The sequence below is a fragment of the Aedes aegypti genome, chromosome 1 (genome assembly GCF_002204515.2).
Source record: "Aedes aegypti strain LVP_AGWG chromosome 1, AaegL5.0 Primary Assembly, whole genome shotgun sequence".
Classification (NCBI taxonomy): Eukaryota; Metazoa; Arthropoda; class Insecta; order Diptera; family Culicidae; genus Aedes; species Aedes aegypti.
Window position 1 is genome coordinate 201,885,119 of NC_035107.1, and position 25,712 is coordinate 201,910,830.

General features: G+C 40.4%; 1 protein-coding gene across 1 annotated transcript in view; it reads right to left on the reverse strand.

Annotated features, from left to right (window-relative positions):
* The window catches only part of LOC5577527 (protein abnormal spindle), a 69,842-nt gene that overhangs the window by 23,780 nt on the left and 20,350 nt on the right, over nt 1-25,712 (reverse strand). The window contains exon 4 of the mRNA XM_021857253.1: nt 19,748-21,231. Within this exon, the coding sequence (XP_021712945.1) occupies nt 19,748-21,231 (1,484 nt within the window). The remainder of the gene's footprint in view (nt 1-19,747; nt 21,232-25,712) is intronic.

A 25,712-nucleotide genomic window follows, 5' to 3' on the forward strand; every position in this document is an offset into this window, starting at 1 on the left:
ATTTTTTTTATTAACGTCAAGTAACCTTTTTTGAGATCAGAAGTCTTGAACGCCCAAAGATCCATTTTGAGATCAGTTACTTTTAAGGATATGGCAATGGGGGGGGGGTCAATATGAACATACGGGGCAATATGAGTCACCCCGGATTTGACCTGCAAAACAGTGATTTAATATCCAGTGGCATTATGATCTTCTAATAGATAGTTAAGAAAACATACGGAAATTTAAAAAGAAAAATAGAAAAAAAAGAAAGAAATTTTCAACATGTTCGGACGCTACACATGCCCAAAAACCAAAATTGTTGCTTCAAAACTCGAAGATGATTCACCAAAACCCGTGCAAATTTGGGATTCAGTATATTTTATCCTAGTCGATAATTCACTCTTGCCTAGATTCAGCATCCTCGGATGCTTTTTTAAGACTCGTTAATCTTATTTAATAAACAATAATTGTTGTAAGTACGTAAAAAAAATTCATTCTCTACACTGTAATAATCGGGTCTGGGTCATTTGGCATAAAGCCATTTGGCATAAAGGACATTTGGCATAACAGCCATTTGGCATAACGGTCATTTGGCATAATTTTAAACAATGTTAAAATAAAGGGTCATTTGGCATAACGGACATTTGGCATAATATCAAACCATCTGAAAAGTAAGGTTTATTCGGTATAATAATTCAGATATTCCTTTTTTTATGTGAAATTTTTTTGTAATATTACGCAAAAGAAAAAGTCATGTTAAAAAGAAGGTCAAATTCCTATATAACAAAATAACGCATCGAACTGCTATGCAATAACCCTCGAAAGAATACCTTATGTTTAAAAGAAGGGTAAATCTCTAGATAAATATCATGACTAAACAGAATAACAGAAGAAAAAAAATGCAGCAACATTGCTACTACAATTATCTTTTAAATAACATTTCGTGTTCCAACGAACTCAATCAACCAGTGCACACTGGTCCAGGAAGCTAATTTAGGCGGACATGAGATTTTCGTCTCGATTTATTGATTTTAGAGCCATAGTTGCTTCTGCTAAAATTTTCAGAACTTTCGGTTCCGGGTCATTTGGCCGAATGTTATTTGGTTGAATGCCATTTGGCCGGAAGGGTCATTTGGCCGAATGCCGTTCGGCCGAAATTGAAAACAAAAGTGAACTAGCATGGATTTATAATGAATTTCAAAGAACTCATTCAGCTTATTCATGAATAAGGTTACACCATCATTGATATACACATAATTAGCATTTTAGTAGTATTTCAAGAAACAATTCGTGCTGAAAGAAGAACCTGGTGTAGTGGTTAGAACACACGCCTCTCACGCCGAGGACCTGGGATCGAATCCCATCCCCGAGATAGTCACTAAAAATTTCAGTGACGACTTCCTTCGGAAGGGAAGTAAAGCTGTTGGTCTCGAGATGAACTAGCCCAGGGCTAAAAATCTCGTTAATAAAGATAGAAAAAAAAAGAACATCCTAAATGTAAGCAGTTATTCACTTCTCTGCTAGCGGCGATAGCCACCTGCAGATGTTTGTAGTTAGATTTTGACAGTAACCAAAAAGGTTTAAGACTTATTCGTCCTTTTGCTGGATCTGGTTGTTTTGATCCCTCGGATCGTACTAAGTAATATATGTCATAGCTCTAGCAACCACAAGTCTTGGTTTCTTTGACTTAAATATTCCCCGAGTCGTTTATTGTTATACGCAAGCAGGAGGAGAATGACACTCACCCAAGTTGGGGTAAAAAAAATGTGTTTTGAATAAGACGTAACCCGACCAACCAGTCTTCATAATTCTTTATAGATCTTTGACCAACGATGGCGATCGCTAACGGTTCAAAACGAATCTATATCGATCGCTGTCAAAAATCACTGGCTGGTTGACCGGGAAGGGATTCTGGGGTAATATTCACCCTTGAGGCAAAACAACCCCCACGGTGCCTTTTATGAGTATTTGTAAAAAAATTGGAAAAGATTCGTCAAGCGCGGATAGGAGTGACCCACAACATGCGATTTTACAAATCCAACTTCCAGAAAAATGTCTAATTTTTTCTAAAATATTTGTAGAATCCCCGAAAAGTCGTTTTTCTCCTGGGGTGCATATTACCCCTGATACCCTTATTATAAGCTTTAACATGAATAACTATGAGAAATACTTCACTCTTGAAAGAACAGCCTATGATCAAAAGAAGGAAAAATCTCTTATGAAAATTTAGGCAAGTATAATGCATATAATAGTTTTATCAGTACAACTACAAAGAACTTCCGATGATTTAAAGAAGGTAGAATTTCCAATTAAAATATAAGCTGAACTATTTTCAAAAGTATAACTCGAATGAATAGCCTATGTGCAAAAGAAGGAAAAAAATCTGATGAAATCTGTTCTTCGGATAGTTCAGGGACGAAAAGCAAGTGGACTGTATTTTAAGAATTTTATTCAGCAAAACGAAACACGTCTAAACACGACGGAATTTTTACTTTTTTGATTTCCTTCTTTCCTTTCTCCTTCCTACTTCCGTTCGCATCGCGCCAAATCTACACAAACCCTCGCTTTCTTTCTACACCTCCTGTCGTCTGCGCCGGTAGCACACAGAGAAAAATAAAACATTTGATTCTGTTTTACACTCTAAAAAAAATTGATTCAAAAACCGAACATTGAATAATAAATCTTTCCACTTTTAGTGTAACATACTCCCCCGGGTGAGGCGAAGGTCTCACTTCTCCTTGGGCTCTGCTTGATCAGTGCAGTCATCGATGGGAAGCACAGCGATCTGGGTCGTCGGTCGCTTGTAGATGCTGTTGCTAGTGCGGATCGTAACCACACGTACCACTCCGTCCTTACCTGGATGCGTTTCAACAATGCGACCCAACTTCCAGGTCTTGGGTGGCATGTTGTCCTCCTTCAGAATTACCAGCAATCCAGTTCGCAGCAACGTAGGGTCCTTGTACCACTTGCTGCTCTTCTGAAGACTCGTCACGTACTCATTCGACCACCGTTGCCAAAAATGCTGCATTCGTTTTTGCACCAGCTGGTATCGTGACAAGCTCGTCTCCTTCAAATCATCGTACAGCGGTTCTGCTATCGCCGTCAATTCCCGTCCAACTAGGAAATGTCCTGGGCTCAGCGCTTCGTAATCCAAGGGATCATCCGTCAGCTGCACAAGAGGTCTCGAGTTCAATACACCTTCTATCTGGATCAATAAAGTGTTCAACTCTTCATATGTCAAATAGCTCTCGTTTAGTGTCTTGCACAAATGGGATTTCATGCATTTGATATTAGCTTCCCAAATACCTCCCTGGTGTGGAGCCTTGGGAGGGTTGAAGCTCCATTTGATTCCTCTGGGCTGGCAGAACTCGTTTACTTTGTCGTCAAGCACCTGAGACTGTAGCAGGTTCAACAGTTCGGAAAATTCTCGGTCTGCTCCCCGAAAATTAGTTCCGTTGTCAGAGAACAGCTCAGATGGATTTCCTCGTCGGTTAGCAAATCGATGAAGCGCTGCCAGGAAACCATCAGTCGTCAAAGAGCTCACCAGTTCGAGATGTATGGATTTGGTAGACATGCATACGAAAAGACACATGTACACCTTCACCTGGGCTCTCATTCGTCCAACCTTAATGAAGAATGGTCCTGCGAAATCAATTCCAGTCCTGGCGAAAGGTTGGGCAGCAGTCACTCGGCAGCTCGGAAGATCGCCCATATACTGCTGTACGTCTCTGGGGTTGGTCCGGAAGCAAACTACACATTTTCTTAGGACTCGATGAATAGTTCGCTTCGCGTTCACAGGCCAAAATTTCTGTCGAACCACCGCAAGAAGTCCATTCAAACCGACATGAAGATGCTCACGATGCAACGCTTCTATTCGCACCTCCGTGAAGTGGTTATTCTCCGGCAAAATCATCGGGTGCTTCTGGTCTTTCGGCAAGTCGGAGTTCCTTATGCGACCGCCAACTCGCAGAAGCCTTTCGTTGTCGTCGTACATTGGGTTCAAATTGCGCAGTTTTCCCTTCACTGATTGATTCGCTTGGATACAACTGATTTCTTCCTTATAGACCACCAGCTGGACAATGGTCACCATCGCCTTCTGTGCTTCGGTGTAGTCTTCACTATTCAGTGCACCACTTCTGCGCGTCGTCTTGTTACCCTTCAAGCGGCAGTTGTGTAAGAAACGAACCACGTACCCGAAAATATGCTGCAGCTTTCGATAACTGCTGTACTTCAGGATCACTTCGTACGGCTCAAGTTGTTTCTTCGGTATTACAGAATCACGTTCCGGTACCAAAGTCGTCACAATTTTATGGGCATATTCTCGTGGCTCCACCACACCACATTCATCGTCTTCAACAATAGGAATCACACTTGGGCCAAACCACCATTCTTCACACCGCATTAAATCCTCAGGGAATACACCACGTGACACCAAATCCGCTGGGTTGTGCTGAGTCGAAATATAGTGCCACGTGTGCCACGCAAAAAGTTTTCTTACTTTCACTACGCGGTTTTGTACGAACACTGGGGTATTTGGCTTCATTTGTTTCAACCAGTTCAACACTATTTTCGAGTCCGACCAAAGCACCACCTTTGCGGTTGTTAATGCTAAGGTTTCGCGCACTTTATCCACTTGTTCCGCTAGCAGCAACGCAGCGCATAACTCTAGCCTCGGGATCGTCATCTCATCAGGGGTTGTGTCCACCTTGATGTCTCGTTGTAGTTCTTTCATTGGGGCAACTCGTGACTTGCCACAAATCAGTCGAACTTCTGCAGCACCATCACTCTTCACGCTTCTCATATAGATGCAACATCCGTACGCCACCTTAAAAGCGTCAGCAAATCCATGCAGCTCCACAGCAACCGTATCGTCAATAGTAATCCGCCGATCGATCCGGAGGGAATTCAAACAGCAAAGCTCGGATCTGAATCGGTTCCATATACGAAATTGCTCCTTTGGAATCGCATCATCCCATCCTACGTTCTGTTGCCATAGCTGTTGCATTACCAGTTTGGCGATGAGTACCACCGGTGCTAGTAAGCCATGAGGATCGAACAGTTTTGACATATCGGACAGCACTGACCTCTTCGTGGGAAATTCAGAGCCATCTCTAATTGGCTTCACGTGGAACAGGAATTCATCGCTGGAGGGATTCCAAAGAATGCCAAGAGTTTTTATCACTCCGTTGATCTCGCAGTCTTCGAAGTTCATCTGCTTCTCCCTGGCATGAGCTGGAATGTCCTCGAGTAACGCCTCATCATTCGCACACCATTTGTGGAGCTGGAATCCACCTCTATCCAATAGTGCGATCAAATCTCGCTGGAGCTGCCTAGCATCGCTAAGCGTGTCAGCACCAGTCATCACATCATCGACGTAAAAGCATTTCTCAACTGCCTCGCTCGCCGCTGGGAAATCTTCTTGCTCGTCTCTAGCCAACTGGACAACCGATCGTGTCGCCAGGAAAGGCGCTGCAGCTGTACCGTAAGTAACAGTATTTAACTCCAACTCCTTCATTGGCTGATTTTTATCTTCTCTCCACAGAATTCGCTGATACTTTCGATGAGCCTCGTGAACCATCACCTGCCGATACATTTTCGGGATGTCGGCGGTGAAGACGAATTTATGCAAGCGAAATCTCAATATCACATTGAAGAGTGACTCTTGCACTGTGGGCCCAATCTCCATCACATCGTTCAACGACAAATCTGAACTACTCTTCGCCGAAGCGTCGAACACCACTCTCAGCTTGGTAGTTGAGCTGTCCGGTTTAATCACGCAGTGGTGTGGAAGATAGTAGACAGACTCAGGCCTATCGCATTCGGAATCCGTCACAACTCGGCAATGGCCAAGTGCCAGATACTCGCTGATGAAATCAACGTACATTTGCTTCAACTCCGGTTGACCTTCTAAGCGACACTCCAGAGACAAAAATCGTCGCATCGCTTGGTTTCGGGATTCTCCGAGCTCTCCAACATTATCGCGGAATGGCAGCATTACCACGTAACGACCATCCTTGGTTCTACTGTGCGTCTCCTGGAAACTTAGTTCACATCTATCGTCTGGCCTTGGCGACGCATCACCTCCAAACTCGTCGATAGTCCAAAACCGCCGCAGCAGTTGGCACAGTTGCTCGTCGGTTTCCACCGATTTTCTAGCTTGACACACCTTCACGGTTCCGATCACCGCAGAGTCGGACACCGGTCCAGAAACGAGCCATCCAAGCTGACTCTCCTGCAACAATGGTAGATTCGGGGCCAATTTGATCTTACCTTTTTGCAGCACTTCGAAAAACAGCTCCGCACCGAGTAGCATGTCAATGCGACCTGGTTCGTAGAAATGCGGATCTGCTAGTTCCACCGACTTGGGAATCTGCCAGCTGTGTGGGTCGATCTTAGTAGCCGGCAATGCACCGGTCACTCGGGGCACAACCAGATAATCCAACGACGATTGGAAACCAGTTGTTCTTGATGTCACTCTAGCGTTCACTCTGTACTTCACGACAGTCTTCATCCCATTCACTCCATCGATTGGGACGTTTGCACCCTCCTTTCGCAGTCGCAACAATTCCGCCATTCTGGTTGACATGAAGTTTGCCATCGCTCCGGAATCCAGCAGCACACGGCACTTATGCGCTACTTCGTTGGAATCATACACCATCACGATAGCTGTCGCCAACAAAATCTGCTTCGGCTGCATTGGCTCGATTGGAATTGTGCACTTTGCTGCAGTCAGTGGATGTGAGGAACTCGTTGCTTGCTCTGCCGCAGGTGGCTGAGGGGATTCAACTGAAACAGGCTTCTTCTCTTCCGGATGCATCAGTGCATGATGTTTCTTCGAGCAATTTGGACACGTTTTACCGCTCTTGCAGGCTACCGTTCGATGTCCTCGTAGCAGGCAGCTGAAACATAATCCCAGTTGCTTCGCCTTCATATACCGCTCGTCAACATTCAACCTTTTGAACGCTCCACATGCATCAATCGAATGAGCACTTCCGCACACGGGACATCCATCGATCGTCTTCGAAATCATCACAGTGTGCGTCTTACTGGTAATTATAGATGGCTGGGTCTTCATCGGCACGATCTTGCTCTTGATTGGCATGACATTTTGTTCACATCGCTCCAGAACATGGCAATGCTTTCGCAGGAATACAATCGTGTCCTTATATACAGGTAACTTACCGTGTTCACAAAATGCTTCCCAGCTTCTTCGGGTACTCGGATCCAACTTCGACGCTAGCAACGTGATAACGATAGCTTCAGACATCGTGTCCATCTTGAGCTTGTGGAACTCCAGGGACTCCACACGCTTCGTACAGTCGTCGATCAACGTTCGCAGTTCCACTGACGACTCCTTGGCCATCTGCTTCAAGTTCAGCAACCTTGTCACGTGGCCATGAATCACCATCGAGAGGTTCTCGTAACGTTCGACCAGAATTCTCCATGCACCGTCGTAGTTGTTGTCGTTGAGGGTCTGCTCATCGATTGCCCCCTTCGCTTCTCCGACCAACGCCTTATCCAAATAATGGAGTTTCGTCGCCGGGGAATCCTGGGTGCACCGGTCGACAATATCGCAAAATCTCGCCTTGAACTTGTGCCAGTGCTCGTATTTGCCATCGAATGTTGGCAATGGTGTTTGCTGCAACAACAACGATGGTGGCATTCTATACGGCACGACACTTTCCGGTACGCCACTGGATCCAGCACGATCACTGATTGCCACAGCATTACCTTGAAACTTCACAGCCAGCAGCTGTTTCTCTCGCTCCAACGCTGCCTCGTTCGCAATGGCCTTCTCGATGTCTTCGTAGTGCTGTATCATCTCACAGAGGGAAATTCGAACGAACTCGTACAGCTCTTCAAATTCGACGAATTTTGGCTCGAATTCTTCTCTCCTCTGTGGATCGGTGAGGTAAATACGATTCTGAAAATTGTTGTAATCCTCATAAGAAGAATCGACCGTCTTCAGATACAGCTTCAAGCCATGATGCGTGAACTTTTCAGGATCCTGTTCTGCATTCAAAATGGCCGACTTTATTCGCACCACTTTCGACCTTGCAGCGTGGCAACACTGTTCCAACGCAACAACACTTTCCGCCATTTCCTTCTCTTTCTGCCGCTGTTCAGCTTCCTCCTTCTGCTCACGCACACTACGAAGCACACTGAATTCACCGGTCGGGGTTGAAAATGGCGTCGACGGAAACAACACTTTCTTCACTTTACCAGAACGCAAAAACATTACATGCGAATAGTTCTTTTAGTTCTTCTTCTCACTACCGCACAATTTTCACGCTCTTCTTCTTCGTTGAGGCTTGACCTCCACTTTTCAAAGTTGTATTCTGCCGTCCGATTAGCAGCTCACACTTCCGGAACACGCAAGTATCCGGGAGCTTTCTTCGACCACTCAATCGGGAACAGAATTCAATTTCCGACCACGTTTGTCGGAAAACACTATCCGATGCAACGCATGCAATCGGATTCACTTCGCGATTCGACCGTCGCAACCGCCGAAACTCGCGTCGATTCTTTCTCGTTCCGCGCACGAATCGAGAATCTAATCTGCTTCCATCCACTAATCCGACATCCGGCACGATCGGACCAAAATGTTCTTCGGATAGTTCAGGGACGAAAAGCAAGTGGACTGTATTTTAAGAATTTTATTCAGCAAAACGAAACACGTCTAAACACGACGGAATTTTTACTTTTTTGATTTCCTTCTTTCCTTTCTCCTTCCTACTTCCGTTCGCATCGCGCCAAATCTACACAAACCCTCGCTTTCTTTCTACACCTCCTGTCGTCTGCGCCGGTAGCACACAGAGAAAAATAAAACATTTGATTCTGTTTTACACTCTAAAAAAAATTGATTCAAAAACCGAACATTGAATAATAAATCTTTCCACTTTTAGTGTAACAAAATCAATAAAACACTTGAAACCTTATTACACATTTGGTAGTCCAAAGGCGAATTAACCGTTACCTCAGAGTCTTGTGAGGAGTTGTGAGGAGTTCACAACTTCGTCCTGAATTAACGGGTCGATTTTATCATTCTCTTAGAGCTCTTATAGAGTGACAAAAAATTACGTCCCGTCACATTATGAAAAACAACAAATTAATTAGCTTATCTAATAACTGGCCACACTAATGAAACCTACATATCAGAGGTGGTGTTATTTGATTTTTATTTTCATGATTCAGCCAAACGGCATTCGGCCAAGTGGCCGGACACCGAATTTTCAGTACTACAAAGTGTACGCATCATTTTTTTTTACGGTGATTACAAGAGTAAAGTAGGAATAGGCCAACTTCTTTATTTTAACGAATCGTGAGTTGGTATGTTCAGCAAAGTTGTAGCAAATGATAAGAGTTGCTTAATATCAGTCATAACAGCGTATGGCTGATTTACATAAACTATTAATATCAGTTGCGAGCTTTAGAAAATATATTGAAATTATGCCAAATGTCCGTTATGCCAAATGACCCTCATCTTTCACTTAGTTAAAAATTATGCCAAATGTCCGTTATGCCAAATGACCGTTATGCCAAATGTCCTTTATGCCAAATGGCGTTATGCCAAATGACCTTATGCCAAATGGCTTTATGCCAAATGGCCCGCTCCCGTAATAATCGCTCCCCACCTCTCCCCACGGAGATATCTAGCTCAAACGTGTTTTTTTAGTTAAGAGCCTCAAAATGTATAACCAAAATAAAGTGACAAAAAGTGTCGGCTCCATTTTGAAAATCAAATTCTCTGACTTTCCAGTCGATTTCTAGAAAAATTCCGAGTCGTTTAATTAGTAATGGATTTTTTTGTGTGGTATTTAGTTGGAGCTGCCTGACAGATTAACTTGTCAAGGCTGAACCCTCGGTCTGGCCTTTGCCAAGTTTCCCCTCTGCCAGAACCAATACTCAGACGGACTAGGCTGTGGTGCCCACATGAACATTGTTTTATTTATTAGTATTGTGACGTGGTAGTTTTTGAAAAATACTCATATTCCCTTGCTTCTGAGAAAAGAAAGCATTGTAAAAATCAGCAACTCCATCAGAATTTGTTTGAAATAGTAGTGTAGTAGTGTCATTACTAAAAATGCCTAGTCGAAATGATTTTGAATCATTTGTCATTAAAGTGTTTTTTTAGTCATGCTATTCTGATTACTCTTGTCTTTTACATAAGATTAAAGTCTAAAATGTCAGTTGTCGTCATGTCTTAACCAAATTAGGTTATTGAGTAGTAGGTTATTTCTAGTTCATTTCGTTTTTGTTGTTGTTGAAAGTATTTATTGGTCATTACGTTCATATCTCCTTAAAGAAATGAGTCACTTTCCATGTCTGTTCAACAATTTCTCGAAACTAGCATGTGTATCCTAATGAGCGATCACACTTTTGTACGCATAAGGCCTTTTCGCAACATCTTATTTGTTAAACTTTGCGCACATAAGCATCGCATAACGGAAAAGGTAATTTCGTTATATGTACATTCTGGTTGTCTGGGTGGGTGGGTGTCCTCGTGCTGTAACGGCTCATACAAAAATTGTAAAATGTTCATACAAAAAGCGTTACGAGGGGGTGGGTGGGTGTCGAAAATGGCCATTTTTAGCGTTATGAAATTTATGAATAAACCCTTACAGAGCTTGCATTCAAAAATCCGTCCGCAGGACAACCCAATGCTTTATGTAATCACACAATCCGTAATATTTTTAGGAAGAAGCTGATAAGTTTTTGTGTCACGTACTTAATGGGCACCTCAATTGTATAAATATTACTAAACCAACCATTTAACCAACACATCGCTTTCTGACGTGATTTATTGAAGTCCCTTGAATTATTAGGGGACCTCCATAAAACGCGCTAAATTTTATCGCATTTCCCACGCAAAAAAAAATGTTGGCCTAGGGGAAGAGCGGTTGAAAATGATAAAATTTAGCGCGATTTATGGAGGTCCCCTAATAATTCAAGGGACTTCAATAAATCACGTCAGAAAACGAGGTGTTGGTTAAATGGTTGGTTTAGTAATATTTATACAATTGAGGTGCCCATTAAATACGTGACACAAAAACTTATCATTTTCAACAACAACTACGCTCTAGGGGGTCTGTAGCCTTGAGGTTACGCTTTCGCTTCATAAGCGGAAGGTCATGGGTTCGATTCCCAGCCCCTCCACAAAAAAAACCGTGCTTTGGGGAGCACATCCATCCTCCGTCAGTATCAGATGGTGACTGAGAAAAACTGACCCTCTTCGAAGGCAGCTAGCCTCACTAACAGCAGAGCTCTCTCCTACCTGCTCGGTGTGAGAGTAAAAGAGTAGGAGAGAGTGTAGATGTAAATATATAGATAAGTTCAAAATAGATCTGTATCGGTTAAGAAGCTACAGATCAACTGATTCCGGCACAGTAGTGGCCACGAGCACAGTGTGCCTTAAAAAAAAAAACAACAACTACGCCCATTTGGATAATTCTATATCACATCAACATCATGCTGTCTACTCCATCACCAATGCATTGATAGCGATAGACTATGGATATCACTGATGGGTTAAGTTTAATTTTAAATAAAGCAAATAAAATGGCAACTTACCAATAGGATATTTTTGATAATGCTGCAGATGAATTGAAACTATGTGTTGGTCACAGAAGAACAATAATAGCTTGGAGAATTGTCACTTCCTTTTCTTGGTATTACGTCCTCACTGGAAAAGAGCCTGCTTCTCAGTTGTTCTTATAAGTTCTTATGAGCACTTCTACAGTTATTAACTGAAGGTTGCTTTACCAAAGTTACCATTTTTGCATTCGTATATCGCATGACAGGTACGATGATACTCTATGCCCAGGGAAGTCAAGGAAATTTCCATTACGAAAAGATCCTGAACCGATCGGGTTTTGGGATTTAGCATGGCTTTGCTTTGTGCAAACTTAGTATTCCTCAATGCCTACTTTTGTCGAATGTTACAAATATCCAGTTATGGGCAGTGCTATTGGTTGCCAAATCAAAGTGAATTGATAGCTCGCAACTGATATTAATAGTTTATGTAAATCAGCCATACGCTGTTATGACTGATATTGAGCAACTCTGATCATTTGCTACAACTTTTCTGAACACATCAACTCACAATTCGATAAAATGAAGAATTTGGCCTTTACTTCACTCTTGTAATCATCGTATAAAATTATTGATGCGTACACTTTGTAGTACTGAAAATTCGGTGTCCGGCCACTTGGCCGAATGCCGTTTGGCCGAACGCCATTTGGCCGAACGGGTCATTTGGCCGAATGCCGTTTGGCCGAATCATGAAAATAAAAATCAAATTACAACACCTCTGATATGTAGGTTTCATAAGTGTGGCCCAATAACTGATAAGCTAATTAATTTGTTGATTTTTATGATGTGACGGGACGTAATTTTTTATTACTCTATAAGAGCTCTAAGAGAATGATAAAATCGACCCGTTAATTCAGGACATCGCGTCAAGACTCTGAGGTGACGGTTAATTCGCCTCTGGATTACCAAAGGTGTAGTAAGGTTTCAAGTGTTTCATTGATTTCATCAGATTTTTTTCCTTCTTTTGCACATAGGCTATTCATTCGAGTTATACTGGTTTCATTACTATTGAAAATAGTTCAGCTTATAATTTAAATGGGAATTTTACCTTCTTTTAATCATCGGAAGTTCTTTGTAGTTGTACTGATTAAACTATTATATGCATTACACCTGTCTAAATTTTCATAAGAAATTTTTCCTTCTTTTGATCATAGGCTGTTCTTTCAATAGTGAAGTATTTCTCATAGTTATTCATGTTAAAGCTTATAATAAGGGTATCAGGGGTAATATGCACCCCAGGAGTAAAACGACTTTTCGGGGATTCTATAAATATTTTAGAAAAATTTAGACTTTTTTTTGGAATTTGGATTTGTAAAATCGTATGTTGACGAATCTTTTCCAATTTTTTTTTACAAATACTCATAAAACGCACCGTAGGGTTGTTTTGCCTCAAGGGTGCATATTACCCCAGATTCCCTTACGTATTATTCAAAACACATTTTTTACCTCAACTTGGGTGAGATGTCATTCTCCTCCAAGATTGCAACTTGTGAACTGAACTCTGCATCGTTGCTTGCGTATAGCAATAAACGACTCGTGGAATATTTAAGTCAAAGAAACCAAGAGTTGTGGTTGCTAGAGCTATGACATATATTACTTAGTACGATCCGAGGAATCAAAGCAACCCGATCCAGCAAAAGGACGAATAAGTCTTAAGGCTAAGTAGCCCGTCATTCGTTTTGGCAACAATGATGACTTTTCAGCTTGCATTTCAAAGTAATAAAACTCAGTCTTGATAGTTTATATTGACTTGAAAAACTATAAGTGTACGCGCTAACATGCATAAAATAAGCTGATACTTTTTCAGCCGTGTCAGTGCAAAACCAACTGATTCTCTTTGATTCGAATTCGTGAGATAAATTAGCAACAATCATCAACGACGCGTACAACTTTCAATGACGGCCTACTTCGCCTTAAACCTTTTTGGTTACTGCCAAAATTTAACTACAAACATCTGTAGGTGGCTATCACCGCTAGCAGAGAAGTGAATAACTGCTTACATTTAGGATGTTCTTCTTTCAGCACGAACTGTTTCTTGAACTACTACTAAAAGCTAATTATGTGTACCGTAAGGACGCCATTCACCGCTCATGCTCCATTCACCGCTCATTGAATTATTTTGAAAAATCTAAACAAATTTTCGCAATAAAAGTCATCAACATGTATTAGTATACCAGAATGGATTGTATCAGAATGAAATTCATATGATTTAATTGTATATACTATTTATCAAAAATAATTTTAGGCTGTTTAAGGCGGTAAACATGAGTTGAACAATGATTTTATTATGGCAGATCGAAAAATGGTTCTTAGCTGCCACGCTTTAATATGTTGTTGTACTATAGTACAAAGATAACAACCAGCTAATGAAAGTAAATTAATTCCAACTTGTTGTGTATATAGAGCCTCATACTTAGGATGAGCGGTGAATGGCACCCAACACATGTATCATTGGCATACATGTTATTCGGTGCCATTATACGTTGTTCACATTTCAAATTCTTTCCTACAACAACAAATGTTTTATCTTGCGTCTAGCGCAAAAAGTTGCAAAAAATATCGAAAAACCGGTTTTTGACAGAATTTATTGTGTTGAAATGCTGTTAAATGAGCGGTGAATGGCGTCCTTACGGTATATCAATGATGGTGTGATGGTGTAACCTTCTTCATGAATAAGCTGAATAAGTTTTTTGAAATTCATTATAAATCCATGCTAACAGTTGTTTTCAATTTCGGCCGAATGGCATTCGGCCAAATGATCCGGAACCGAAAATTCTGAACATATCAGAAGCAACTATGGCTCTAAAATCAATAAATCGAGACGAAAACCTCATGTCCGCCTAAATTAGCTTCCTGGACCAGTGGGCACTGGTTGATCGGGTTCGTTGGAACACGAAATGATATTTAAATTGTAGCAGCAATGTTGCTGCATTTTTTTCGTCTGTTTTCCAAAGTCATGACCTTGTTTTCAAATTTAATTTCAAATTATGAAATATTGCATCACTGATTGACACCCTAGTTCATCTTCTGTTATCCTATTTAGTCATGATATTTATCTAGAGATTTACCCTTCTTTTAAACATAAGGTATTCTTTCGAGGGTTATTGCTATAGCGATTCGACGCTTTATTTTATTATATAGGAATTTGCCTTTCTTTTGACCATGAATTTTTCTTTTGCGTAATATTACAACAGTTTTTTTTCACATAGAAAAAGCAGTATCTGAATTATTATACCAAATAACCCTTACTTTTCAGATGGTTTGATATTATGCCAAAAGTACGATATGCCAAATGACCTTTACTTCACATATGGTTTGATATTATGCCAATTGATTCTTACTTTACACATGGCTTGATATTATGCCAAATGTCCGTTATGCCCAATGACCCTTTATTTTCACATTCTTCAAAATTATGCCAAATGACCGTTATGCCAAATGGCTGTTATGCCAAATGTGATTTATGCCAAATGGCGTTATGCCAAATGACCTTATGCCAAATGGCTTTATACCAAATGACCCAGACCCGAAGAAACGATACTCCTCTATCTCCCAGTGGTAACCTAATGTCCCAGTGAGGGACCTAATGTGTTCCACAAAAAAAATCATCAAAACATGAAGAAAATAATGTTTAATCTATTTTTACTGATTTTTCTGTAATTTTATAATAGTTGAGCTAGCATAGCTTCAGATTTCAACAAAATCGAACAGATTTTGACGATTTGACAAATGTTTGAATTCTGAATTTCCTTAACCGCGTCAAATATGGTACGGGCACGGTAATGTACAATCGTGAATAGCATACCTTTTATAGCTGTCAATATACTTCGTTTTAGCCTAATAAAACTCGATTACGCTCATAAAAAAAAGATTTTTAGGATTTTTGACAAAACATAAGTTTTGGGCACGATTCTGACATATTAACGCTCACGCTCCGTCATCGTAATCATCGTCATTGCACAGTGGTCCAGGAATCAGTTTTACGCGGAAAGATGCATTTTGAGCTTTAGAATGAAACATTAGACAAAAACGGTCTTCTACAAAGTTGTTTGTATTAGTTAAGCCCTTTGTTTGGTTTTATTGAAAATTAGGGTGGACCACATTTTCATAGAAATTGTGTAACTAACTTTCTTATTTGTAGAAATTATATTATACATGCTTCAGCAAAGTTATAGACCATTCAATTTCAAGCAACTTTGCCAAAAAAAGTTTTTTTGTATCTCTTAAATTGACCGATTTAGAGCTTTTTTCCAACGGTGACATAGGGTGGTCCGAACAAAACTGGTTTTCTGGCTCTAGAGTTTTCAATTCAAATTTCTCATCAAAGTAGTCTATGAAACACTTTTAGAGCTTTGAAAAATGCGTAATTTGGTGAGTGAAGAAACTCGCTATCTCGTTCCGTTTAGGAGTTATTGTTGTTTTTCTCTCAAAAACATGCCTACTGTGATTGTGAATATCTCTGATTGGGGCAAACATAAAAAATATCTTTTGACGGCATTCAAAAGACAATATAAAAATGTATATTATGTCAAACAATTACAGATGTGTTATTTTTGTAACTCTAATAAAATGCCTTGAAAAATAAAGGATTTTAAGCAGAAAAACTTTAATAACTTTTGAACTAAAATAGATATCATCAATATTTTTGCATGAAAATTTGCGTTTTGTTAAGTTCTAAAAGTCGCTAATAGACCGCTTTGACGAGAAATCTGAAATAAGAAAGATAGGGCTCTAAAACTGTTTTGAAGATTCTCATAGTATGTATTTCTTTATTATTTTGCATTTTGAGCATGAAAATGAAATTTTAGACAAAAATGATCTTCTACAAAATTGTTACTCAAAATGTAAGCTTTCATACTGTGTCAATTGAAACTAGGGTGGTCCACAATATCACACATATCATATAATCAACTTTTTTATTTGCAAAAATACTGGTATATGCTCTTTGGCAAAGCGGTAGAACTTGAAATTTTGATCAACTTTGCCAAAAAAAGTTTTTATGTAGCTCAAAATTTGACCAATCTAGAGCATTTTTTCCTAATCATCGCAGGGTGGTCCAACAAAAATAAGTTTTTCAACTCTAGTTTTTTAAATATTATTTTCTCGTCAATGTCGTCTATAAACGACTTTTAGAACTTGACAAAACGCATATTTTCATGCAAAAAGATTGTTGATATCTATTTTAGTTCAAAAGTTATTGAAGTTTTTGTGATAAAAAATATTTGACTTTTAAGACGTTTTATTAGAGTTACAAAAATAACACATCTGTAATTTTTTGATATAATGTACAATTATGTTTTGTCTTTTGAACGCCGTCAAAAGATATTTTTTATATTTGCCCCAATCAGAGATATTCACAATCAAAGTAGGCATGTTTTTGAGAGAAAAACAACAATAACTCCTAAACGGAACGAGATAGCGAGTTTCTTCACTCACCAAATTACGCATTTTTCAAAGCTCTAAAAGTGTTTCATAGACTACTTTGATGAGAAATTTGAATTGAAAACTCTAGAGCCAGAAAACCAGTTTTGTTCGGACCACCCTATGTCACCGTACGAAAAAAGCTCTAAATCCGTCAATTTAAGAGATACAAAAAAACTTTTTTTGGCAAAGTTGCTTGAAATTGAATGGTCTACAACTTTGCTGAAGCATGTATAATATAATTTTTACAAATAAGAAAGTTAGTTACACAATTTCAATGAAAATGTGGTCCACCCTAATTTCCAATAAAACCAAACAAAGGGCTTAACTAATACAAACAACTTTGTAGAAGACCGTTTTTGTCTAATGTTTCATTCTAAAGCTCAAAATGCATCTTTCCGCGTAAAACTGATTCCTGGACCATAGTGCATTGTCGAAACTTCAAAAGCAGTTTTTCTGTCCAAATCTAAAAATTATTCGATGAAAATGTGTTCACTGTGTTTCGGCTGGAGAATAGAAAACAGTGAACACATTTTCATGTAAATTTTCTGGATTTTGAACGAAAAAACTGCTTTTGAAAATTCCGAAATCAATGACGGATCCTGCCCCCTTAAAATAAAATGCTGTTCTATTGTTCAGCTGTTCTCAAATACTAAAGAATTCCAGAATTTAAGGAATGTTTTTAACTTGTTAGTAGAAAAATCTTACACGAATAATTATTAACATTCCTACTAGAGACTGGATATGTTTGCAAAAGTTTTCGTTGCCCTATTTAGTTACTTCTGCGGGCTGACTAACGTCGATTGTTATATTTGGAGAAAGTTGAAGATTGTAACGTTTCGGCTTACTGGTTTTCAGTAATCATCAGATTTGTATAAATCGATCATTCGCCTCTAGAGTGATTTTATTACTAAAACCACACTGGTGGCGAACGATAAATTTATACAAATCTGATGATGACACGTTATAATCGTGTTTCAGTGTGTAGTAATCGCCGAAAAATATCAACAATCTCCAAATACCCCTATCTTATTAACTACAATTTGAAATGTTTTACCCAACACAGATTTTTGAAAACTGACCCAAGATAAAAACAGATTTTTTCAACCAAAATCACAGATAAGAGTTGAAAAAATGTGGCAACACTGTCTGCTAACACTAATCCTGATAGTGGTGTTAGTTTACTTGGCAGGGCTAAAAAGGGTCCAACAGCAACGGTTCTGAAAAAAAAGTGTACAGACCTCTTGGGCCCTCTTCTAATGTCCAGATTTGTGGAGAAAGGTAACATATTCTAACAAATCGAAAGAAGCGTTCGGGGAAATGATGATTATGGACAGCAAAAGAAACTTATAATATTTGTTGAAAAAAAAAACAACTTAACCATGTATTTTAATTTTGAAATGTTACAATGAACCATGTTTCGAACTGACAGTTTACTATTTTGGATGTAAAAACAATGAATGTTCAACATAAGGAACAGACCGTTCAGAATATGGCGCTGTCTATAATATGGTACTGGCACGGAAGTTTTTGAAGGAAGACCTATATAAATTGCTTGATCAGCTATTTTTTTTCCTTATATTTATTTGAAAGGCACTCTGTGCTCATGGCCACGACTGTGCCGGAAACATTTCATCTGTAGCTACTTAACCGATACAGATCTATTTTTAACTTATCTAAATTTACATCTTCTTTCAATCTCTCACTTCTCGAGCAGGTAGGAGAGTGCTCTGCGATTAGTCTAATCGATTTCCATATGCCATAGTCCATTGCTCTTGCGGTGGTTCATTTTTGCCGTGTTCCTGAGTCGTTTGAGGCTAGCTGCCTTCGAAGAGGGTCAGTTTGTCTCAGTCACCATCTGATACTGACGGAGGATGCATGTGCTCCCCCAAAGCACGGTCCTCCGTGCGGCGTCTTCTGGTGGCTGGGCGTTTTTTTTTGTGAAGGGGCTGCGAATCGAACCCATGACCTTCCGCTTATGAAGCGAAAGCGTAACCTCAAGGCTACGGACCCCCCTAGATTAGCTAATCGAAGAAGAAAGTTCTAGCAGTATTCTCGTTAATCGTTTACGGGAACATTTTGAAAAATGGATGGAGAACATCCTGGGAACCCTGTAGAAATTACAGAAGATGTCATATTTAACTGCTGATTTTCTTGAGCAAATTCTGGAGGAATTGCTATGATCATCCCTTGGTAAATTTCTGGAATAATCCCTGGGAGAATTTATGGAAATACGGGGGCATTCCTGGGAATGTTCCTGATTATTTTCCTTAAGTTTTCCAAAAACTCTCTCTTGATGAATTAAAATACATTCCAAGGATTTCCATGATATTCTATATGAATTACTCTAAGATTTCACGAATTCAAGAACGACAGACAATTGTACATATATAGTAAATTTCGTTTATAACATTCTGCATGAATTACTACAGAAATGTTATCCATTTATTCCAAGAATTTTAGTGAAGCAGTTGTTCTACAAGAGCTTCTGGAGATTTCCTTGCTACAAACCTGTAGAAAACTTTTGAAAAACCATAAGGGGAAACAAGGAAGGATACCTACCTATCAGGATATATTCTTTGAAAATCACCATTATTGAATTTAAAAGAGAATAAGAAAAATAATCTGCCAGCAAGGTGTGATTTCCTAATAAATTGAATCATTTCTTATCGTCAATTCTTATGATCATATTTAAACCAGGCTTAAAAATAAAGCCCTTAATAAGAATTTCTGTACAAGAAATCACACTAACCTGCGTGAATACTTCTGCAAAATGATCACCGCCTTCAACTTCTCCGCACGCATCCGGCGGAAATTTTGCCTCGTCCTATAAGCACGATAGACGGCCTGAATAGTCACGGCCGCCTGTTCTCGTCTCCGCCGACGTTTCTCCTCGATCCGCCGACTAATTACCACCTTCAGCCAGTTCCGCTTCCACCAGTCACGGATCACATTCGCTGCCGCGTTGAACTTCGGTGCGCGGAACTTGTACACAATCTGCCACATCAACGACAGGGTTTTCTCACGGTGTCCATCGCATATATCTTTGGCAGTGATGTCTCCCGTTATCTGGTATTCAGCATCTTCAAGAGCTTTCAAAGCCAGATTGACGTTGTGAACCTTTTGCAGACGCGATATCGACGGGACTCGCAGGTTTTGGGTCAAATCTTCTCGCAGCAGAATAATTTCCATTACCCGGGTTAACCGGATTCCATCGCGTAGATCTACCGCCAAGTTCTCGAATGCGTAATCAAACTCGTCCAGATAGGTCTGCTTGTGTGTCAGAACATATCCGAAGCGCTTGAGATGCTTCGTTATATCGCCGATTCCGGCAATCAGATGCGACGAGAATCTGATCAGAATCTCTCGGGTTTCCTTGTAAGGAGCATTCTTAACGAACAAACAAGGATTATGCTTAATCAACCGTTGATTCTTAGCAGTATCCAAAAAGAACAACAGAAACAAAAACATGCGGAATGTAAACTTTTTCATGTGCTCGGCATATGAAGGAGATAAACTGTATGCTTTAGAGTTCTTCATTTCCATGTAGCGATCCCGAAACAGTCGATTAATAACAAATGTACTCAGACCGATCACGTCACGGTTCGACTGAAGATCTATCTGCTCCCCGAAGGTCACTTCCAAACCCAGTCTGAGCCAAAGCGGATTGAAACAGAGTAAAAGCTCCAGAACGCTACGCTGCAGTACCAAATCCAGATGCAGATCTCGATCCGTTCGCAGGGTCATCGTTTTCTTTTCAATAGCTGATCGCACCTTGCGCAAAGGTTCGGCGACCTTTTCGCTAAGATACAACGAAATGCCGGCGCTTCGGAGTTGATTCAAGCGGCTCTTGTAGTAATTGGATGAGATCAGTTCCTTGGTGGGGGCCAACGTCAACTCTTTGCCCTTTACTTCGTCGAACAGTTTTCCAACGTCCAGCGGTTTGTTGGGTTCTGTGTCCAGATCGGCCGGTATTGTGACCAGTGCATTCAGCCATTTCTTCAACTGTCGTTCGTACTTTTCGAAGGCCCTCTCGTCCAGGTACATTGTAGTGGTCAGGAAGGGGTCGCATGTTGTCGTTGCTGCAAACGGATCCGGATTGATAAGCGTTTTCAGATGTAGTTCCGAATCGTATAGGAAGATGCGCTTCTCTTCGAGGGGCAGTTTCTTGGAAGACCCGTTGGACACTGGGACGCGTCTTAGTGATAGCGAACGGGGAGCAGTTGATTTGGGAACCTGCAAATGGAATTAAAATATTTGTGTATGCGCGTGGGAAAACTGAGTCTACTGGAATAACACACATTTGAAATAATTAAAACAGTTTTTAAAATAAGGGAGCCGGATCCTATTCTTGGCACTTTTGCTTCACTTCGGCAGTGGAGTTTTTTGAAAGCTACTGAACTCTTATTTGGCCGCAATATGCGTCGTATTGGAGTGTCAATCGAGTAAAACCCCTTTTTTGGCGGAAAAATAGGTTATTTTGGAATCAAATTGTGATTTTTTAAAAATATTTTATAAGTTTTATAAGTCCTTGTTGCCTCACATTCCCATACGAACTACAAAAAATTGATAATACTGCTCACAAAATCACGCGTATACATTATGTCATCAGCAGTAATCGTTACAATATACGTTACAAATCAGCCTCCCACTCTTCACAAGTCGATACCATTCACATTGGTAAAAATAACTTTGTTGGACAAAAAATAAAGCTACCACAAAGGACCAATCGTTTACCTCGGAGCAAGAATCAGGGTCAATAAGCTCCAGCATGATTATATCTTCATCGCCACTTTCGTCATCGCCGTAGAACAAATATTCACTCATGTAGGCCATTTCGTAACAGAACAATAAATCAATGGCACTACTCTGGGACAAACTTCAACCATCGATCACCAATCACTAGCCCAAGACCGAAGCCCACTACATTGTGCAATCACCACGTCTATTCTCGCCCATCATTGTCAAATCGACACGCCGCCAAAAAATAAAACTCCAACACGTGCAGCTGTACCTTAGCAACTGATTTGGAGCTTTCAGAATTCACCTCAAACATGAACCAGAAATGCCCGAAAGCTCGTCGCGACACAAGGACGATTGAGCATGAGCATGAGCATTGATGACCGTACAATTCGTAGTTGCTACTCACTCCATGGTTGACCAGAATAATCAAAGTTAAACAAGGAATCAATAGATATAGTGTTGGCGTGCGGTAGGGTATTCGGCTTCTTTTAAGCAATAACACCATTGGTGTTACAAGCGCTAAAAGCTAAGTTCATTTAATTGATTCTACCCCATTACCCCGAATACCATTTCCCCGATTGCCATCACCCCGAATTCCATTACCCCGAATGCACCATTACCCCGAATTCCATCACCCCGAATGCTATTTCCCCGAATTTACAATTATCTTGACATGACCATATTGATGACATTTCCCCACGATATTGGCATTCGGGGTCATTTTATTCGGGGTGATGGGTCGTTCGGGGTTTTGGAATTCGGGGAAATGGCATTCGGGTTAATGGCATTCGGGGTGATGGGATTCGGGGTAATGGGGTAGAATCCATTTAATTAGTTCTTGGTAACAATTTTAGGATGATTACGCAGTAAACTTACATATTTGATCCGTTATCCACTTGTGGGCAACAAAAACTATATTTTTAGATATACTGCTGAGTTTCGCCCCAAAGTTCAGTCTATTAATTGCTATAGGTGTCTATTCTATAGGTGTCCAATACATACTGTTAGGTTACAACCAGGCTTGTAAACTTGCAGAATCATGCAGTCTTTGCCGGTGCTCAAAAATGGAAAATGAATTCAAAATATTCATGCTTTAATAATATTACTTACAATTAAGAAAATTCAACATTATTAGCCAAATACTGCTTTTGAACTAAATTCAACGCTAAAATAACTTCTACTGATTTTTCGCTAGTTACAACTAGAGTTACATATTTCTCAGGAGCACATAAATGTACGGGCGAGCCTCCTACCAAACCGTCTCTCAGCTCATCGGAATCCTAGTGTGCTGCGCTAGACGGAGACTCACGAAAATTCCAAAAGCGCGGGAAAAAAATCTGCAGTAAAAACTACTATTTTAGCTGACTACGCCCATTCTTAAAATTACCATGGAATTTCAGAACAAATTAATATATTTATAGTACCTCCCACCACATTGCCGATACATTTGACAGAAACCATGTTTGACTATCTGGTTTCGACTATAGACACGGTAAAATCGAGCGCATTTCTGGTCTTCTGAAAATTGCCGGTGCGAGCGCTTAAAATTTTAGTTTTTACCGCACAATTTTTTTGCGTGTAAGTGATGTGCACTCGGGGAGACTCGTCTCATGCGCTGCTCGGCGCTACGGCTCGCCATCGGTATCCAAGTTGTGAAACAACTGCGTAGTAACGGAGAGCCTCTACAACTATTTTCGCCTCATTATGCAGGTGTCTAGATGGCCTACAGTTGTGTTCAGAATAATAGTAGCGAAAGCCGATTTTCATACAAAATGCTCAACTTTGGCATGCTGTAACTTTGTTTCCTTATGAGCAATCGCCATGAAATTTTGGCAGTGAACTACAAATATACTCAATTTTATTATCACAAGATTTGAAAATTTTCACACTACCGGCTAAAAAGTTAAGCACCAGGTGAAATCGCTCAAAATAATAGTAGTTTTAATAATTTGAATATCTGCTGTATTTTGAGTTTTTTAATTTTTCTTTATTCATCATTTCAACCATTCCCACCCAAGTTATAAATGTATGAACAAGCCAATTTTTTTATAAAATTGTTGCTGAACAAAAATTTACAAAAGAAAAACTACTATTATTTTGAGCGATTTTACCTGGTGCTTAAGTTTTTAGCCGGTAGTGTGAAAATTTCCAAATCTTGTGATAATAAAATTGAGTATAATTGTAGTTCACTGCCAAAATTTCATGCCGATTGCTCATAAGGAAACAAAGTTACAGCATGCCAAAGTTGAGCATTTTGTATGAAAATCGGCTTTCACTACTATTATTCTGAACACAACTGTACATGCAGGCATTGCAGAATTCGCTCTCATTTTAGTATGAAGCACGATCAAAGCAAGCAAAGAAAAACATCCCATCTGTTGTGGTCCACGATCGTCATTGTATCGCAAGGTGTAACAAGTCTGATAAATGGAAGCAGCAAGCGAGAGCCCCAAAGAGAGAGCGATGATAAAATCCATTTTTCTCACTAGTTTACCGTTGGGGATAGGGGTTTTTCTTTGCTGGCACGATGCACAATCCACAAACTTCCAATAGCAATAGTGTCCCCCAGGCTTGGAGCATGTTTAGAGGGGTTTTATCATGCACCACTATCCCCCCAATCTGATCAAAGTTGTAGCAGTATACGATAAACAGTCTCTCATAATGTGCAGCATTTTATGATAATTACAGAGAGCGATACGTGAGAGATTCTCTCAATTTTCTCAAGATTCAATCCCTGCCTACATGTTATGGTCGAAGACTCGCGATTCAAGAGTTACAAATTCGATCCTCGTTTAAAACTTTTGTAATCACTTCAATTATTGCGCTGAATTTTGAACAGCACATGTGACGGAGCGCATGAGATCGCAGTGAGACACATCTCAAGAAAAATGAGGCGCACCAAAAAAGGTCTCACAATGTACAGAGCGCCCGTGCGCTGGCAAGCAATGAGGCTCATGCACCTAAGGCTACCGCACGTGCACAGTAACTCAAGTTACAACCGATTGGCGATTCATAGAGCTGTTGATATCTGTTTTCATTATAAACTACACGAGTTCTACCTAGCTTCGTGAGGTAATAATAGCTACTTGTTTTAAATTATGAATCGTGGTTTACGGCTAACCAACGGCTGCAAAACGGTGAGTCGACAACTAGGAAGGAGCGTTCAACACAGCTCTGGTCCTCACAAGTCCCTACCTCACGCTTCCACGGGTCAAACGATGACAAAGACCGCCAGCTAAGGATTGCGTACTTAGCTGGTAGTGCAGCCTGGGCACTGTTGTCCTTCTGACATCAGCTAGATTGAGGAGGTACGTCTCGAGCGTCTGTTCACCAGGAGGTGCGGCTCAAACAGCGTCTGTTCTGGTATCCAGCGGCTGAGTAAGAAATGCTGAATCGCGCACAGCTAAATCCAAGGTGGTAGCCCCATCAGCGCGATCGTCCTAGTGTTAGTTGGGACGTTAAACAGAGCTGGCACGATGGCGCTCCGGCGAGACAGGAGTGTTGGCGTAGGCCCAATAAGCCACCCGTAAAAAACCAAAAAACCTTATTGCGAATAACATAGGAGATAATACGACCCGGAACAATTGGCAAAGACCCACGCGACGAAATAAGGATTACGATTGGAAACTTGGAACATGGAACTGCAAGTCACTTGGTTTCGCAGGTTGCGACAGGATAATCTATGACGAACTACATCCCCGTAACTTCGAAATCGTTTTTTTTTTTTTTTTTTTTAAAGCACTCCTTGCTCGTGGCCACTACTGTGCCGGAATCAGTTCATCTGTATCTACTATGCCGATAAAGATCTATTTTTAACTAATCTATATTTACATCTGCTTTCACTCTCTTCTACTCTCACGACGAGCAGGTAGGAGAGAGCTCTGCTGTTGAGTCCAATCGATTTCCATAAGCCATAGTCCTTTGCTCATGCGGTGGTTCATTTTGCCGTGTTCCTAAGTCGTTTGAGGCTTGCT